This window comes from Fusarium solani (genome assembly GCF_023522795.1).
Source record: "Fusarium solani strain SB1 chromosome Unknown bctg00000002, whole genome shotgun sequence".
Lineage (NCBI taxonomy): Eukaryota > Fungi > Ascomycota > Sordariomycetes > Hypocreales > Nectriaceae > Fusarium > Fusarium solani.
The window spans coordinates 4,001,925-4,019,288 of record NW_027072155.1 but is presented as its reverse complement, the minus strand read 5'-3'; the positions used below and the strand labels follow the sequence as shown (position 1 = coordinate 4,019,288).

At 52.0% G+C, this 17,364-nt stretch overlaps 7 protein-coding genes across 7 annotated transcripts; 2 read left to right on the top strand and 5 right to left on the bottom strand.

The window, feature by feature from the left end:
- Nucleotides 1-2: 2 nt before the first annotated feature.
- Nucleotides 3-1,457, top strand: MRS44_005199 (uncharacterized protein; the record flags this gene model as incomplete). Its single annotated transcript, XM_046272586.2, has 1 exon — nt 3-1,457. The coding sequence occupies one exon, from the start codon at nt 3-5 to the stop codon at nt 1,455-1,457; it is 1,455 nt and encodes a 484-aa protein (XP_046135641.2).
- A 1,038-nt stretch (nt 1,458-2,495) lies between these two features.
- On the bottom strand, nt 2,496-4,119 carry MRS44_005198 (uncharacterized protein; the record flags this gene model as incomplete). The annotated part of the gene is made up of 10 exons (XM_065622491.1): nt 2,496-2,732; nt 2,779-3,133; nt 3,183-3,272; nt 3,321-3,333; nt 3,389-3,416; nt 3,467-3,533; nt 3,585-3,626; nt 3,677-3,876; nt 3,925-4,025; nt 4,086-4,119. 10 exons carry the CDS (start codon nt 4,117-4,119, stop codon nt 2,496-2,498), a joined length of 1,167 nt encoding a protein of 388 aa, XP_065478563.1.
- A 2,457-nt stretch (nt 4,120-6,576) lies between these two features.
- MRS44_005197 (uncharacterized protein) lies at nt 6,577-8,132 on the top strand (the record flags this gene model as incomplete). The annotated part of the gene is made up of 3 exons (XM_065622490.1): nt 6,577-6,709; nt 6,776-6,997; nt 7,039-8,132. 3 exons carry the CDS (start codon nt 6,577-6,579, stop codon nt 8,130-8,132), a joined length of 1,449 nt encoding a protein of 482 aa, XP_065478562.1.
- Nucleotides 8,133-8,866: 734 nt separating this feature from the next.
- Nucleotides 8,867-9,562, bottom strand: MRS44_005196 (uncharacterized protein; the record flags this gene model as incomplete). Its single annotated transcript, XM_065622489.1, has 1 exon — nt 8,867-9,562. The coding sequence occupies one exon, from the start codon at nt 9,560-9,562 to the stop codon at nt 8,867-8,869; it is 696 nt and encodes a 231-aa protein (XP_065478561.1).
- A 31-nt stretch (nt 9,563-9,593) lies between these two features.
- MRS44_005195 (uncharacterized protein) lies at nt 9,594-10,229 on the bottom strand (the record flags this gene model as incomplete). Its single annotated transcript, XM_065622488.1, has 1 exon — nt 9,594-10,229. The coding sequence occupies one exon, from the start codon at nt 10,227-10,229 to the stop codon at nt 9,594-9,596; it is 636 nt and encodes a 211-aa protein (XP_065478560.1).
- An 848-nt stretch (nt 10,230-11,077) lies between these two features.
- On the bottom strand, nt 11,078-12,163 carry MRS44_005194 (uncharacterized protein; the record flags this gene model as incomplete). Its single annotated transcript, XM_046272051.2, has 1 exon — nt 11,078-12,163. One exon carries the CDS (start codon nt 12,161-12,163, stop codon nt 11,078-11,080), a length of 1,086 nt encoding a protein of 361 aa, XP_046135644.2.
- A 1,824-nt stretch (nt 12,164-13,987) lies between these two features.
- Nucleotides 13,988-15,236, bottom strand: MRS44_005193 (uncharacterized protein; the record flags this gene model as incomplete). Its single annotated transcript, XM_046273587.2, has 2 exons — nt 13,988-14,963; nt 15,148-15,236. 2 exons carry the CDS (start codon nt 15,234-15,236, stop codon nt 13,988-13,990), a joined length of 1,065 nt encoding a protein of 354 aa, XP_046135645.2.
- Between the last annotated feature and the right edge of the window lie 2,128 nt (nt 15,237-17,364).

Sequence of the window (17,364 nt, the reverse complement as noted above, 5' to 3'; positions counted from 1 at the left end):
CCATGCATACCTCCGAGAACCCTGAAACAAAGGCCATCGTCGACGCCCGCAAAGATAAGGACGGCTCCTCCATGGACGAGAAGCTCGGCAACAACACCGACACCTCTGGCACCCACGACTTTGAAGCCGGCAAACATGAGGAGGCCAGCGGCGGCATCTTTGACGGCGAAAATGGACAGTCCTTCCGTAACATGGGCCGTTGGGATGCTCTCTTTGCCCTCTTGTGCAACCAGTTTGGCCTAGGTGTTCTAGGCCTCCCTGGTGCCCTACGAGATTTGGGTGTTATCCCCGGCATTATCGCCATCATCTTGATCGGCTGTCTCTCTGGATATACTGGTTACGAGCTGCTCCAATTCCACGCTCGCTATCCTCACTGCGTCAATGTCATTGATATGGTGCGAGTCATGGGCGGACGCCCCTGGGAGATTGTCGCCGCCATTGGCCTCGTTATCCAACTCCTCATGACTTGTGCCTCTACCGCCGTCACCCTCTCAGTTGCCCTCAACACCCTGAGTGAGCATGGAACCTGCACAGTTGGCTTCATCGGAATCGCCTGCATCGCGTGCTTCCTGCTCTGCGTACCCCGGACGGCCAAGTTCATTGCATACAGCGGCGTGCCGACAGTCATTAGCATCGTCATTGCGGCCTTGGTTGTCATGATCAGCCTCGGAGTCTCAGACCCTGCAAAGGCGCCTGATGGATGGGACGCCAAGATTACTGTCGTCGCGTCTCCAAGCTTCCGGACCATCTTCAACGCCTGTCTGAAGATTGTCTTTGCCTTTGCCGGCAACATCACCTTCCCTTCCTTCATGGCTGAAATGAGAAACCCAGTGAGGGACTTCCCCTATGCCCTTAGTGGTCTCATCACCATTTCCATCACCTTCTATCTGACCCTGGCCATCGCCATTTACTGCCTCGCTGGCGAGTACACCACCTCCCCTGCACTAGGTTCTGCTCCCATCATTCCGGCTAAGGTTGCCTACGGCATTGTTATCCCCGCTGTCATGACTGCCGGTCTTGGAAACGGCCACATTGGCGTCAAGTACTTCTTTGTGCAGATCCTCCGCTGGCTCAAGAGGACCGACCAAGTCACGAGCAACTCTTCCTTTGCCTGGGGTCTCTGGCTCGGCTGCGCGACTGTCTTTTGGATTCTGTCCTTCCTCATCTCCAACGTCATTCCTATCTTTGACTCTATCCTGTCCATCAGCTCGGCTACCACCTATGCCTGGTTCACCTACGGCATCTCTGCCTTACTATGGTTCCACTTGAACAAGGGCCGCTACTTTAGCGGATGGAAACAGATCACCTTTACTCTTGTCAATGTCTTCCTCGTTGGTTTCTTCTCTCTGCTCCTCAACGGCGCCGGTCTTTGGTCTTCGATAACCGAGATGCTTGACCTTTTCAAGGCAGGCGGAGTCCGTGGAGTCTTTGACTGTGGTGACAATGCCATCTTCTAACTGCTAAGCACCTGAGTGTCAAGAATATTTCAGTAGATTGCCGGTTAAACTTGTGAGGTGGTTTGAGACTACCCCGTTATGCTTTTCCTATTTGTCATGCCTGGCTTGTTTTCAATTGCTCAAGAAAATACCCAAATAGCTCGCATATAGAATTGAATTACAGCTCCCGCTCTATCAACCAGATTACCGAAACGTGATCGTCCCACGTCATCATGGCGCAAGTGAACACCAACAAGGGGCTACCCTTACACTCAGAAACCACTAAAAGCTTGGGTTATCAAAGATCGTCTGGTGGAGCTTCAGTGGCGTGGAGAACCCCGACAGCCCGAGGGCTTGCCAAGTGTTGGTTCGAGGCGCGTAAGCTAACCCGATGTCCACTCTGAACAAGGCCTAACCATGATCTTTGCGGTCTGTTCTTCCGAACTTGAACGTCCGAGATACGATAATTCCGCCTCTTATCCCGCTCGGAGTCAGGGCGGAGGGAATCCGTGGGCGCCCGCCGAGACTCCTTCAAGGCTGCAGTATCTAGACGCACCAAGGCATGATAAGTGTCCCCTGTGGATTCCAGGATGTCGGTAGGACAGCCGGTGGTTTGCAATGTTCAGGGGTAGGGACTGATCCTGCCACAAGTTATTGCCGGCATACGGGATCTAAAGTGGATGGCCCTTACAGCAGCCCCCTTATCACCGGAGACTTTTCTTGAAAATGTTTCGTCTTGAGTTTGACTTAAGACTATCATACTTGGACTTTATTAAAACTATCCGTTTCAACTTGATGCGCTAATTGATTAAGCGATCGTCACGTTTAAACCGTCGTTACTTTTATACCTAAAAAGTCAATTATCCTCCTGAGGAAAGGGGCTTCACTATGTAGGCTGCTGCCTATGAAACTCTATGGTCGCCATAGATACATATTTACAGAGGCCCATATCCTGCCTTATGGGGAAAATACTTAGCTTGTACAGGCTTGTACATTGGAAAAGACCGTTATCATCAAAGCCCAACCAACACCAGCATCACACCTTACTTCTAAGCTCCTCTACTTCTCCTCCGGCTTGCGACCCCACACAGACCTGAGGCGGAAGTACGCGTGGTTCCTGGTGTTTCGAAGCTCCCTCCTAACAAGGGCGATGTAGACCTGCACCTCCTCCTTCGACCATCCCAACATGTCAGCCACAAACACAATGAAGCCCTCGGTGTCCTGTGTTCCAAAGAGCTGTCCAAACTCTCCAATCTCCTTGAGTCTCGGGTCCTTGGGCCAGGGGTTGATTGGACACTAGCCTCTTGTTAGTTTTTAAACGCTAAAAGCAAGCAAGATATACCTTGAAGTTCCATTCTTCGATGTCGACAAAGCCTGCTTCCTCCATGGCCTTTCTCTGGATACCCTCGTCCAGCACAGTGAAGGTCCGTCCTGTCTTCTTAGACGCCTCGATGAAGATATTTCCCCAGCGGTCTAGCGCCGAGTCCTTCTTGACAGTCCCGTCGTCACTCTCGATGTAAGGAGCCGTTTCGAAACTCTCTAGGTATCCACCGGGCTTGATGGCCTTGAAAGCCTCCTTGAAGAGCTGGTTCCAATCCGGGATGCAGCCAATCAGGTACCGAATATGAACATAGTCAAAGGTGTTAGGGGCAAAAGTCCAATCTTGAGTGCAGTCCTCGATCTCGCTTGAAGAAAGGCTGTGAGCTAGGGGCAAGACATGGTTCAGTAGAGGGCATCTGTGCTTACAATTTCAAATTCGGGGGGATCCATGCTGGCTGGATAGGCGACACGTCGGTGCCAATGACCTCGCAGCCAGGATATTGGTCTGCAAAGTCGCTATAGGGAGTTAGTCGATGTACTTTGAGTCATCATTGGGTAACTGACATAGCCCACATTCCTATACAGGTTGGCCCATTAGTTCCGAATCAAATCATGCGATTACTAGTGCTTACCGGTTCCACATCCAACATCAAGAGCTTTCTGTGGGCCGGTTAGTTATCAAGAGTGCTCAACACAAAAACATATGTTACCTGAATGTCAGGCTTCAGAGGCGCAAGATGCATTTTTCCATCCTTGCACAAGGTGAACATGTGATGGCTGTGACCCGTTAACGTTGTCTCGCGATCAATTGATCGTCATTCTGCTCACGCGATGTCCATGGCCTCACTCTGCGCTTCATCGTTGGATCCCCTGCCACCAATCAGCTTCAACTCTCGACAACGAAACCAAGGTCCAAATACCAGTAGGACGCGTTTCCCCTCTCGCTGTGATAGGTTCTCCCGTGTATGGTTCGGTAGTGGAGGATGCTGGAAGTGATGGAGGCAGTGGAGCTGTTGGCGTCCTGTCCGAGAGCCGAGTCGCCATCCTCCTCATACTGCAGATTGTCGTCAGCCTCAATGATCTGCTCACCCGGGGCGATCCTGCAGCTCGCGACTTGGGGCTGCTATGACCAGACATGTTTTGACTTCAGTGATTTGAAGGGGTTCACGCTGAGGGTTTTCTGCAGTTGGCCTGTTGAGCCCTTTTTAAAAACCGGCGGCAAAGGCGGGACAACCTTGCTACCAGAGAATACATGGCAGGACTCCTCACCTGTTGTCTGCAAGTTCCTGCTGATTTGGACCCAGCCATCCTTGCAGTTGTCTCAGTCACAGTTGTATTCCCTCATTTGTGGGGTGGCTGGCATGACGGGCAAGGTTGTCTATGGAACCGTTGGGTTACCTGGCCGCATATGTCGCCTCCACTTGCTTGCTGCCAACCAACACACGCAGTGTCGTGACGGACGACAGAGCATCTACCCCGGACGGGGGGCGTCTGGGGTACCAGCTGTTAGTATGGAGCTTAACCGAGGGAACGCGCACACGGCCAACCGTTAAATGGGATAATTCGTATCTGTTACAATTATTCGTCTCGGCTACTACCTTAACAGCCTTCGCAGGGGGGTCAGATCATAAGGAACGTTGGTTTCTCCTGAAGACTCAAAATCCCTGTCACGTGTTGACTCACTTGCGCATGTAGAGTATCATGATGTATCCTAATCGCTACTTATTGTTTCAATCCAGTCATGTCAACTGTGCGTTTGGAATTGGCATTGGTTACAAGTTGAGTTGTTATGGCCATCCCAGCTTCAGCCACATTGAATATTGTGAAATAGATTTTTTTCAGATACAACATCTAGCTCCTCTCTTTTTAGTCTCTAAATCAGTTTCGAAACACATAGATAGTTGCTTGTTACCCCAGTCTTGGGTTAGCCGCAACGAGATAGGTGTGCGCTAGTGTGTGGTGGGCTTTGATCTCAGTTGAACTAGTTATGTCAATTCTCAACAGCCCGAAACTCTCGACTGCGCAAAGAGGTAATGATTAGAATATAATCAACTCGTTGGTGTAGCCGCAATGCCCTCTTCTAGCCTTTGGGTATCTAAACTTGACGGGCTATGTATTTGGCCCCCTTATGCATTGATAGTTGTGATATCGGACGAAGAAGGTCGCTTCACAGGTGAAAGAGAAATTAATGCTCGCAGCAGAATAAAATCATCAGACTCGAATATGGATAAAGGCAACTTGAGTTGCCAGAAGGTAATTTCCACGAGTTAATAGGACCAACCCACAATTCGCCACGTCGCTGGCAGTTGAAGACCTAAAGACCGGTTCAACATAGATAGACTATGTGTCCAACTGAGTTACCCTTCACCAGATGACACCCAGCTCAGTTGGCCCCACTAGTGAACCGCTTTGTCCGAAATAGTACCTTCGTCCTTCTTATCCCCAGGCCAAGACAAGAACCTGGGGAGCCTTGGTCTAGGTTACCTACGGCAAGGGTTTACCACCGTTCCCCCCACGCTCAGTGACCTATCACAATAACGCTCATCGGAGTCTTTCGTGTTTATCTCGTCCGAATGATACCATAGCTTAGAGAGAATCTCACTAATCCATAGAGTGAACTAGCAAGGCTAGGACAGTAGAGCCTAATATCTTATCGCATACTGTAAGACTAGAACGGAAGGTTTTGGCTAACAATCGGACCGGCATAAACTTGTCATCTCATCTACACTGGCAGCTTCCGGTGATGTCGGCACACTTGTGATGGAAAGAGGCCGTTGAGTCATACACTTCAGCTTCAGCTTCAGCACGGCACGAAGTACAACGCAGGGCCCAGCAATGCAGGAGCAAGCCTGAATGCTTCCCGTGGCTTTTGTCATGGACTAGCAAGCCCCAGACTTGGCATATCACACCGTCTGGGGTTTGAACAATTCGCCGGCCCACTTCAGCTGAGCCCCGACACCTCGGACCTACCGGGCTCAGCTTACAGCCTCGCCAAGATGGCAGCTTCAGGTTGCCAAATTAAGCAGTCAGTGTCTAGAGTCTAATTCCGCAGGTCTGAAATGACGCAGTGCGGGTACGCGTCGCACGACCCGGGACCAAGGGTCAATCAAGATCAAGAAGCCAAGGATGAGATGACCTCGAAGGGCGTCCGAGGCAGGATTCTTGTAGGTTTATGTGGGTTTGGTGTTGAGCATGAGACGACAGGGGGTGAGCGATGTCGATCGTGCAGACATGCCGTATTGGGCAACAATCTCGGGAGGCTTCCCGATGGTGTGTGATCGTAGGGGTGGGCATCATCACCAGTGAACTAGCCGTATTTGGTGTTCCATGCCGACAGGGACTCAGGCCATAAGACATTCGAGAAGCCCTGGGAGCTGACAGAGCCTCACGCTGTTTGCAGGCGTTCTCACCACCTCGTGTTGTAGGTTCGGACTGGTTGAACTGATGAGAGCCGACAGTGGACGTCAGGGCAGACAGGTGACGTAATTAGCCGGGCTTTTGCCGATAGCTAACTATCTATCCACGCTAAGCCCTAAATGGCCTTGGTGCCTGGAGAGCTCGTGCTCAACACCAGCGTGAAGTTCGAGATCGATCTCAACTTTTCTAACCGTGGACACGAGAAGCTCAAAGCACACGTGCTCTCCGACAGACGCCCCATTACCTCTTGACCGTGGAACCTATCTCGAGCGTCACCCCCATATCAGTCCGCGCCCGACGATCATCGAAATTTCTTCACCGTCTCAACGTCCATCTATCATGAGATAGCACCCCACGACAACCCTGACTGACTGATTGCGCCGCGTCCACCCCGTCGCCCAACATGTCAGTCAGCCCAGCGCCATCACTCCAGCTGGCCGAGTACCTGGAGAAGCTCCCTGGTACCACGTTCAGGAAGCTGTACCAGCAGCCCTCGACAGCCTTTGCCATCTTCCGCCGCATGCTACCGCACCTGGGTGTGTCTCCTCTGATGCCCAGTTCGCTGAGCGCAAGTCACTAACTCGGGCTTTTCCTTGGGATAGCAAAAACCTTTGTCATGCGCATCCTCTACTCCCCGAAGCCGATCCTCCTCACCGACCTCGACGACTGGGTCAAGCCGAGCGCCAAGCGACAAAAGGACCAGGCCCTTTCCATCCTGCGCGTCCTCTACATCGTCCAGATCACGGCGCCCTCGAAAGAAAGGCCGCAGGAGATGCAGCTGACTGCCAACTTCAAGACTTCGCTTCGACTCGCCCTCTCTGGAGGTGGCACCCACAACTCGTTTGGTGTGCCCTCGAACCTCCAGGTCCCCCCGAGATCGACATCATCTTCCTCGACCGCTACGCTAGGAGGAAATGGGAGGATATTCTACACTTTGTCGTGTCCAGTGTCGGGTACAAGAGCGCGGGTGACGTTTCCGGACCTAATAAGAGTGTGAAGGAACTCCTCATCGCGGGCCGTCTGGTCGACCGCAAACCCAACGGCATGGTGGGCATTACGCAGGCTGGGTTTACCTTTTTGCTACAAGAGGCCAACGCCCAGGTCTGGACGCTGCTTCTTCTCTGGCTCGAGGCCATGGACGTTAACAAGGGCGCTGGTCTCGAGGCCACCGACATGCTGTCCTTTCTCTTTGTTCTCGCCAGCATGGAGCTAGGCCGCGCCTACGACACAAACGCGCTGACCGAGCAGCGTAAAAACATGCTTCCGTCTCTTGTCGACTTTGGCCTCATCTACATTCCTAACCACAAGCGCTCCATGTTCTTCCCGACCCGTCTGGCAACGACCCTCACTTCGAGTGGCAACAGCTTGCGTAGCATTAGCGACGGTGTAGCTGCCGCCACAGCAGCCGCCCTCCAGCCAGGCCAATCCGGTGGATCTGGTGGCAGCACGACAGGTTCTGGCCAGGAGCAGCGTGGCAGTGTCATTATCGAGACAAACTACCGCATCTATGCCTACACCCAGTCGACCCTCCAGATCGCCGTTCTGGCCCTCTTCTCAAAGCTCTCGATGCGCTTCCCAGACATGGTCGCCGGCCGCCTCTCGCGCCAGTCAATCCGCCAAGCCATCAACTTTGGCATCACGGCCGACCAGATCATCTCATACCTGGCTGCCCACGCGCACGACCAGATGCACCGCACCGCCGCGCTCAACAACAAACCCGTCCTACCCCCGACGGTAGTCGACCAGATCCGCCTATGGCAGCTCGAGAACGAGCGCATGAAGACGACGAGCGGCTTCTTGTTCAAGGATTTCGAGGATCACAAGGAGTACATGGCCGTCGCTGGCTTTGCTGAGGAGGTGGGCGTTTTAGTCTGGCGCAACGACGTCAAGGGCATGTTCTTTGCGAGCAAGCACGAGCAGATTCGTGATTACCTTCGTATTCGCAAGAAGGCCGAGTAGATTCATTGTGAGAAATGTATCGGGATATCGAAAAACAGATTCATACACGATGGGAGGGGGCGGTGATCAACAGCATTGGAGTTCAAGGCGTTGGTATGGAGATCTAGAATGAACTCTCCAAGATTGCGTTTCCAGGATCAGGGCACCACACAAAAAAAGGAGGGAGTATTGGTACACAACAGTATGGCTTTGGGGTTGTCATGCCAGTATTTCATTGGGTCAGGTTGGTGTATGTATACCGCTAGACTGTCAATCTCCAAGCATTCATAATAGCTGCGGTTTGAAGCTCGTCAAGTGAAGCATGCCATAGCCTACCTAGCTGAAGAGCCATCCATCACAGACATGACACATGCCGATATACAACCCAATAAGGTCATTATTAATTGGCTTCTTAACAGCCGATGAGAGCGTCTTCTGCACTCTACAAGGTCTATGTCTACCTATTGATACAACCTCCCCCTATTCCATCCCTCGTGAACTCGTCCAAGGTATATATCTCATCCACTGACAGTCAAACAATCACATACACACCCCAACGCCTCGCAAATGATAACAAACGAGTCGATGAAAAAACAAACCAAAACGCCTAATGCCGGCTCAATCCTTCCCACATTGGATGATAAACCATTCATGCATGTCTTGCGACAATTCCCTCTTTAGTCCAAACAAAAACAGGCCCGTAAACAGACGGGCTGGCTGATTCAACAATCAAGTTGTACCCTAACAATGACCATTCAGTGGATGGTCAACCTCTTCTTGCGCCCTGCGACAGTAGCAGTAGGAATAGCGTTGGGCTTTCTCGCACCCTGCACATTCGGAGCCTCGCGCATCGCAGACAAGACTCGTCTATCGTTCTTTCGAGGTAGGTTACCGAGAATCTTTCCCATGAGGGTCTGGTCTTCCATTCGACCTCCTTTGGGAAGCAGTCCGGGCTTCCCCATCCGACGGGCATATGTTTGCTGCCAATCTCGCAGCGACCGATGAGCCTCATTCGTCGAGCAGAGGCAGTCAAGGTGTCGGAAAATTCGGATACATCGAGCGTCTTCATCATCTTCGAGAGATTCCTCTGGCTTTGACGACGTCAAAGCAGTCAGCGCCGATGTAGTTGTGGAGTGCGAGAGGTGAGTTGGTCGAAAGTTGGCAGCAGCACGGTCAGGCTTGATGGTTTGCTTCTGAGGAGGCTCAGAGGGAGGCAAAAAGGGCAAAGCTGCCATGTCTTTCTCAAATTCTTCGGCTGCGAAACGATCGTTGAGGGAAACGAAGCGACCAGACCAGTACTCTGATGGCTGCGCCGTGCTAACCTTTCGAGGATCAGGGGGTTCCTGGTTCTCAAGAGTGCTCGAGCCGCTGGATCGGCGGGAGAGAGGCGTCAAGGAGGGTCGTGGCAAGCGAAGACGTGAGGAGCTCGAGGTGAAGATTTTGATCGACATGGACGATGATGAAGACACTTGACGGGATTGGTCACCGGGGGGGACGAATACCGGCCGGTTTTGCGTTCAATGACGGCTTGGAGATGGAGTTCTTGAGCTCGCTCAGAGCATTCATAGTCCGAGACTTGGGGAGGCGACTCTTTGCCGGCTTGGGGTTCTCCTTCAAGGGAAGCGAGTCCTCGTGGCCCAGAGGAGGGACGTTCTCATCCTGGACGATCGCCTCGAGACTCGGGAAGCCGCTGTAGCTCGAGCTTGTCATCAACGAGCCATTGGAAGTCTGTCGCAAAGATAAAAGACTTGGGGGAGAGTTCTTCGATGAAGGGATTCTGGATGTCCTCGTGGCGTTGAAGGCCGACTTGGCAACCGTCGGGGGACTGGCCAGGGACCCGTGGTCAGAGAAGCCAGCCGAGATGCGTCTCGCAGCCTTTTTCGCTTCGACGTCGTCGTTTTCGCAGAAGATCTCGTCGGAGGTGCAGTCCTTGATACCGGGGACGATCATAAAGTTCTCGCTGCGAGTGAGGTCGGGGCCGCGGGAGTTCTTGATGGGGCCAATTGGTGCCGAGATGGTCGGGCGCTTCTTCTTGACTCTGACCAGGACTTTGGCCGGTGTTGACAGTCGTGGTCGAGATGCCATTCTGCTCTCTAGTCCAGCTCGAAAGGACTCCATGGCGTTGGACGTGGAATATCGAGTCGACTTGTTGACAATCTAGCTGAGCTCCAGTTGCGGGATGGCGCTGAGACGATCTCTTAGTTGTCGAGAGACCTAGTCAACAAGCAGAAGCAGCCGTCTCAACTAATCGACGACCTGAAAGTTGACAACACGAGCCAGCACAGGGAGCGCACCCAAGACAGTGCCACCAACCACGAGGAGCAGCCGCGAGGCCATCCGCATGCGATCACCCAACCCGGCAACGTCTCGGCGCTGTTTCCGCAAGCGTCTCTTGCTCGGAGATGCAGTGCTAACAATTCTCGAACCGATCCGAAATAAAAAGTCCAAGGCAACGCAGGCGATGCAGGTGACTGCGACCGAAGAGTGTTCAATGCAGCGGCGGAAATGGTCGGCCAAGTTCTAGTTGAGCTCCGGCTTGTGAGAGGCGTTGACCATGATGCTCGAAAGCATCTACAACTCGCGAGTCGAGGGCTGATCGTGATGGGCGCAGATGGGATATTTTGGCAATGTTTTTCTGGAGATTTTTTCCGTCGTGGTTGGTTTTGTTATTGTTTGTTGTTGTCGTCGATGGTTGGCAGTGCGAGGAGGTTTGCCAGCTGGCGGACACTCAAAAACGGTCCCAGCACCAGCAACGAAAAAAATGAGGAAGGAGCGACAAATAGCGTCGTCTCCTTCTTACTGCTCAAATGCTACCTATCAGATTTCTATCCGTCGTTTCCATTGGATGTCATGATAAAACAATCGTTGCCTCGTTAATTCCGTGTGATAACCTCTACATCGAGTGCCAGGCCGCCATGTCTATCGCCGCCCCCGATTCCACGAAAACCGACTCTAGTGAATCCATTTTAGATTTGTCCGTTGGTCTCCCCGTTGACTGCATTGCCGTTGCACGCCTCATTCTCCCATCCGTCTATCGTAAACTCAAACTTGAGGTCGCCCTCGCCGCGAGGAACAGCGTGGCCGTTGCCGTCCCAGAGCGCCCTCTCGACCAGCGTCACCTTTCCTTCCCAGTCGACCAAAACGACGGTCTGCCGCTGTGTGCCGTACATTCCCGTCTCGAAACCCATGATGGTGCTGGTGGAGGGGTCCGGTCGGCCTTCGACCATGAGCTCCTCTGCTGCCGTTTGGTCGTCGGACGCCCACTCGCCAGCTCCCTTTGACATGGCCTCCTCCATCGCTTTCCGATGTTTTTCGTCACCGATAAGTGGGATAAAGATGCTGTGCTTGAGTTGGCTGATGTACTCGACGAGACTGGCATTCTCGTTCTGCGGCAGCGTGTCGCTGTCAAGAATAGTAAAGAGGCTGGCGATAAAGTCATCCTCGCTCGATCCCTTGGAGACGGCTTCATCGATGGCTTCCCGCAACATTCTCTTGCCGTCGGCAATCTTGGGCCACTCGTCCCGCTTCCCTGTGTCGTCGAAAGCCGTGTTGCTCAAGCCCCAGATCTCACCGCGCTCCTTGCCCACAATGGGCACCTCCTCGACGTTGCCCGCCCGGTTACTGACGATGGCAATGCCCTCGCTCCTCTTCCTCAGCTTTCCGCACACCATGGAGAAGCCTCCGACGCCCTTGACGCCGTCGTTCTTGACCAGATCGTGGACGCTGTCCTTGATGCTCTCCTCAGGTGGGGCTCCCAGCCAGGCGGTAACCATACCGCCTCGGCTCTTGACGGCGTGGATGGGGTGCTTCACATCCTCGATGTTGGTCTCGCGATAGTTGGTGAGCACGGCCAAAAGACCATCCTTGGTGATTCCCATCCACGTTCCCTTTTCCGCTCGCTGAAGGTCTCGCGCAGACAAGACGGGACGGCCAGACGTGGCGTGGGTCCACCAGCTCGGCCGTGAAGTTGGGCGGAGGATGTACTCATCCCGATTGTCGATGGCGATCAGCGCATAATCAGGATGCGCGGTAGTGAATAGAACGATGCACATGATTTCAGGTGTGTCTGTCTATTCGGACGTAGTAGTTTCTTTGGTGTTTGCTTTTTTGGTGTTTCCCTAGTTCTTCGGGTCCTCGGCTATGGTGCAGAAGTGACGTTCTGTTAACCTTTTGGCGAATGTGGCGATCAAGCACCTGACACAGTGGGGGGAATTGGTCCTTTAAAGATGACGACCCCCAAAGAAATCAGCCTTATTCATGCCTTGGATTGGGTCTCGACCGGGGGTGAGTAAAACACGAGATCTGTCTGTCGGCCCATGTATCATTCAAAGAACGTGTGTTCGGATCGAGCGAGAGCGGCGACCGGGACCTCGGCACCCACGCATTTCTGTCAGACTTGGTCATCTTTGCCATTGCCATGCCCGATGAATTGCATGATCTGATGTTACAATCCGGCTTCGGGCGGCTTCCGGGGGGCTTCCACATGTTGCGGGGAACAGTGAGGGATTGCCGCGCCACTACGGTTGCACTTTGGGAATGGTGGGCAAAAGTGGGAACGACGGTGGATGTTGATGATGAACACTCGCTCATATTTCTATGATGAGCAAGAAGACAGGAGCAGGATTTTCTGTGCGGTGCTTTTTATTAAGTTATTCATTTGTAGGCTGACCCTCATCGGAAATGCCATGATTCCAGTCACATGAGGTGTGCACGCTGTCGGTATGGGGTACGGTCGCACATCAGGCACACTTAGCCAGAGTCCAATCCTCCTCCTACCTCCTCCGTACTGATACCCAACAACCTGTCTTGGATCAAAAGAAATCCAGTTAGGTGAGTTGTGCATAAAGGACTCATACAGTTTGATTATTCAAAAACATATTTCATTATGGCAAGCTGCAAACATAAGGTGCCAGGCGGCCATTTGGGTGCTTGGAAAAACAAGATTCCATATCAGCGGCTCGCAAAAGCTTCATGAGCTTGTGAAGAAAGAGCACATCATCAAATTAAAAATAAGGATTTGCTCTTACTTAGCTACTCTTCTTTCCTAGCGTGTATCGATAGTTGCTGTTTGGCTGCTCAAAGGGCTGGCATTTTAGCTGGGATCTAATGGTGAGCAAGAAGGAATTTCAAACGCGCGAGGCAGCATGACGAAGATGACCCGACCAGAATTCGCGCGTCAGAGCATCAAGTTAGTCTAGGATATGGAACTTGATCTATGAAGATGAGAACTTTGCCTTTTCCACTGCGGAATGTGGCCTCTTGACGATGGCCATCCAGGTGTTTCTGATTGTGTCACGGACATGCCGTCAAGTGAAAGCAGACCAAGATTCACGACCAAAAAGGGACCCATCTTAAACGAACAGAGAGACAAGAGCATTTTCGGGAAACTGACGTAGTAGAATAGACTAAAACATGTCCACTTCCAATTCTTGCAGCCTTTGGGAGGAAAGAGGCATGGGAGATAGAGGTCACAGATAAAAGTCGACGCAACAAGGCACAGGTTTATGAGAGGACAAGAGTGAGAACTGATTTTTCAAAAATGAACTAACTTGCATCAACACAGGAAGCGTGCCCAATTTGGGTGCCTTCTAAGAATCAGCTCTAATGAGGAACCTCTATTCCTAATAACAAGTCGAAAGTAATGCAGAAGTAACAACATCTGATAACCAATAACCAAACTATCTTCCCAAAAGACTCAATTCGTCCATCAATAAACCTCAACTCCAAACTAAAAACAAAACCAAGAATGAAACCAATAACTTTTTCTTCGAGTGGAATTACCATCACTCAGTCAACCAACACCAAAACTTTTGGACCCCAACACCCAAACTCCCACGCAAGATTAAACCATCGACAAAAACTCATGAGGCATCCCCTTAATGAGAAGGAGAATCAAGAGCAGGGTGTCGTCGAGGTCGGGGCTGGGCTCGACCATGCTCCTTGTGGCTGCATCCCCGATGGGACTTGAGGCAGGCCAGGCAGGAGTAGGTGTTCACCGCCACGCTGGTTGGGCTGCTGCTCACCATGCAAGCCTTGCCATTGCGAGCGCATGGCTTGCACGGTTGGCGAGCTGGCTCAGAGCCACCAGCAGCCTCCAGAATGTGGGTCTTCCGGTGGTCCGCAATGTTCTTTGACGAGAACATGCGGACGCAGCCGTTGACGCCACATTCAACCATGCGTGGACGGGCCCGTCGAACGACGGGGGCGGAGGCGGGAGCGGGAGCGGCATCGGGAGCGGGGGCAGGGGCAGGAACGGGCGCGGAACGACGGCGAGGGGAACCCAAAGAATAACGACCCCTATTGGGGCGCTCGGAGGGACAACCAAAAAGACTCCTCGATTGAGGGGAAGGAGTCCCGGGTGGACTGTCGTCCAAGGGGTAGTGCTTGTCGAGGTATTCCTGCGAGCGTCTCCGGACCCAAGAGTCGTTAGAAGGGTCGTAGGCCCCCCTTCTCCCAGCCATCACCGCGGCGTCCCCCCTTGCGACGGCGACGTCGGCCAAGACAAAAAGGCCGTTGTCCCTTTCGGCCCAGGGGTCACGTCCTTCTGGTTGGACGGGGTTGAGGATGGAGACTGGTCGGCCGTTCTGCATAACGTCGAAGCGGCCACAATAAGGTTGGGAGTCCATTTCTTCAGAGGGGGAAGTTGAAGAAGAAGAGGAGAGGTGTTGCTCTGATGTCAGAGAGTAGTTGAGGTTGAGAAGGTCGAGTTGTCTTGATATCAGATACTTGAGTGATCTAGATATCAGAAGTGAAGTAAAGTAGATACCAGATAGAGAAGTGATCTGGATATCCGAAGGTTGAGTTGTTTTGATATCAGAAGTCGAGTAAAGTTGATAGTAGAAGTTGGGTGATCTGGATATCAGAAGTCGAGTGATCTGAATATCAGAACTTGAGTGAAGTGGATGGTAGAAGTTGAGTGGTTTAAATATCAGAAAGCTGGATGGTCGTAATCGAGATTTCTGATGGTAAAGAGAAGAGAAGCAAAACATCAGAATCCCCGGGGTCAGGGGGATTATATGTCTGGATTCCATTTTACTTTGTTGAGATCAATGAAGAGGCAGAAGGGGCATGACCAGATAGGATCTGAAGTTTGACGGTGTTGAGGAGACGCCACGGGGAAGTCATTTAGAAGAGGGGTAGAATTCGGGGATGCAGAACATCATAATCCAACATGGCGCAGCGAGGTTAATCTTCGTGAGCAGAATATGACTCTTGGGGAGAAGAAGCTTTACACGTCCTCGTCCAAGGAAGCAGCACGCACCGCTTCCTCGCCCATTGTTCATCCCATCTGTTCACAGAAAACAAAGAACCAAGTGGTAATGGTCAATTTGGATTAAGAGAGCACAACAATGGTTTCAAATTTCATCTGGTTCTATTCTTGGCCCCAATTGAGCATTATGGGTGTGGTTGGTTCGTGTGATAGGAACTGAGATTTGGGTGCATGCTTCGACCAAGATCCACCGAATCCAAAAGAGCCCTCACAGCTCCCCGAATCCATGTGCCTGGGTGCTTCAGTTCCTACTTGTCACATGGAAGCAATGGGCCAAATCAGTCACAGGTTCCCCGGGTAGCCTGAGGGATTAGGAGAGCGAGACTCGCGGACGAGACACTCTACAATTCCATTTCCGCCAGAAACCTCACTGATCTGAAAGACTCGGAGGCCATTGTGAGGTAGTAGGACTACAGAGTGCAGTATTAGATTTGACACATGGTGTCGTAATCATCTGAGGGGGTGTCGGAGGGGGTGTCGGGGAGGTGCCATGAATGGAGAGTTTTTTTGAGATATTTGCGTGTGCTGATAATAAGTAAATCCAATACAGGATGTTCCCGTAAAGCCAAAGCTTTATGGCATATTATTGGCCAAAGAACTCACGTGAAGAAGAGGCAAACAGTGAGGCGGACAGAGAGGCCTTGACATCCCACCGAAGGGGGGGCGCCCATCGGGGGATTTGAGAATTAGAGTGAAGTCAAGAGAAGATCAGTTCAAACATTGAGAGCGAGGGGCTTGGACTCATGGTTGCCTGCCCCCTCCCCCAGTGTCGGGATGAAAATGACCGCTGTGGGAAGCCGAAGCACCTACGCATCGAGGATTTGAAATTGAAGCCAGGAAAAATGATGGGAACGTAATTTTTTGGGCTGATGAGATGGCCAACTTCATTTTTTTAATTTATTGATAGTTTATTAGATGAATTGACGTGTCTCATCGCTAATTCCATGGTCCGGTCCCTATCAAGCAATGGCGGACGACTGCCATCAGCGCGAATTCCTTCACCCCAGAAAGCGGTCCTTCATTATGGCATGCATGTCCGTGCGTAGGCTCATGTGAGTCAGTCCATATGCGCTGTCAAGACATCAGCCGCACCTTTCGCCCGAAACACCCTCTCCAAAATGAAATTTCTCGGCCGAGTGGATTTGACGATGCAAGATGAAATTCTCACGAGAAGTCCCCAACAAAACCACTTCGATTACCACTGTGGGTGGACATGACCCCCCAGTGAGTCTTCACGCTATTACTAGGTTTTACCGCACAGAACTCATATGATGGTGGTCTGTAGTGATCCTGCCAGTGAACATGTTGTTGAGATGAGGTCACACGTGACTTGGAACTTACACCGGTTTCCTCGGGACGATGGCGTTTACAACTCTAAAAGTTCTAAAAAATTTCTATGCAGCCTTCGATGAATTGCCGAACAGGAATTCCCCATGGGGAGACGGAATTAGATAGACGGAAGGTGGCATCGCCCGGCGGCCCGGCCCATCATTGGTAGCATCCAGGGGATAGATACATGACGCTATTCTCATTTCACATCCTAGGACATCACCCTTTTTCCGCAGTTTCTTGGCCAAACCCCAAGAGGATTCACATTGATCCTCTTTTCATCTTCCGTAGTCAGCCGTCGACAGCCACCGCAAGTGCTGCCTAGATACCCATGGCCCCATGCGTCGTTGACCACGCGGTGTCAAACCATGATATGCAACCTCGCCTTATCTGCAACAGCGTCGTTGGGGAGAACGCCTTGAAGGTCTAAAATCCTCCCCGAAACTTTGGTTCTCTCGTGAGCGTCGCCCACCCTCGCCAGCTTCTCGTGAGGCCCGCCTACCGTGACGACTGCTGTCATCTCCATCTTACTGTGAAGCTGATGACTCGCAAGAACCGCCGAGAAAGAATCTGCAATGGTTTTCACTACTTTGTGCAATTAATTCATGGGTTGGAATTGGGGAACAGCAATGCAAGCCGAGCCGGCCAGAGCCT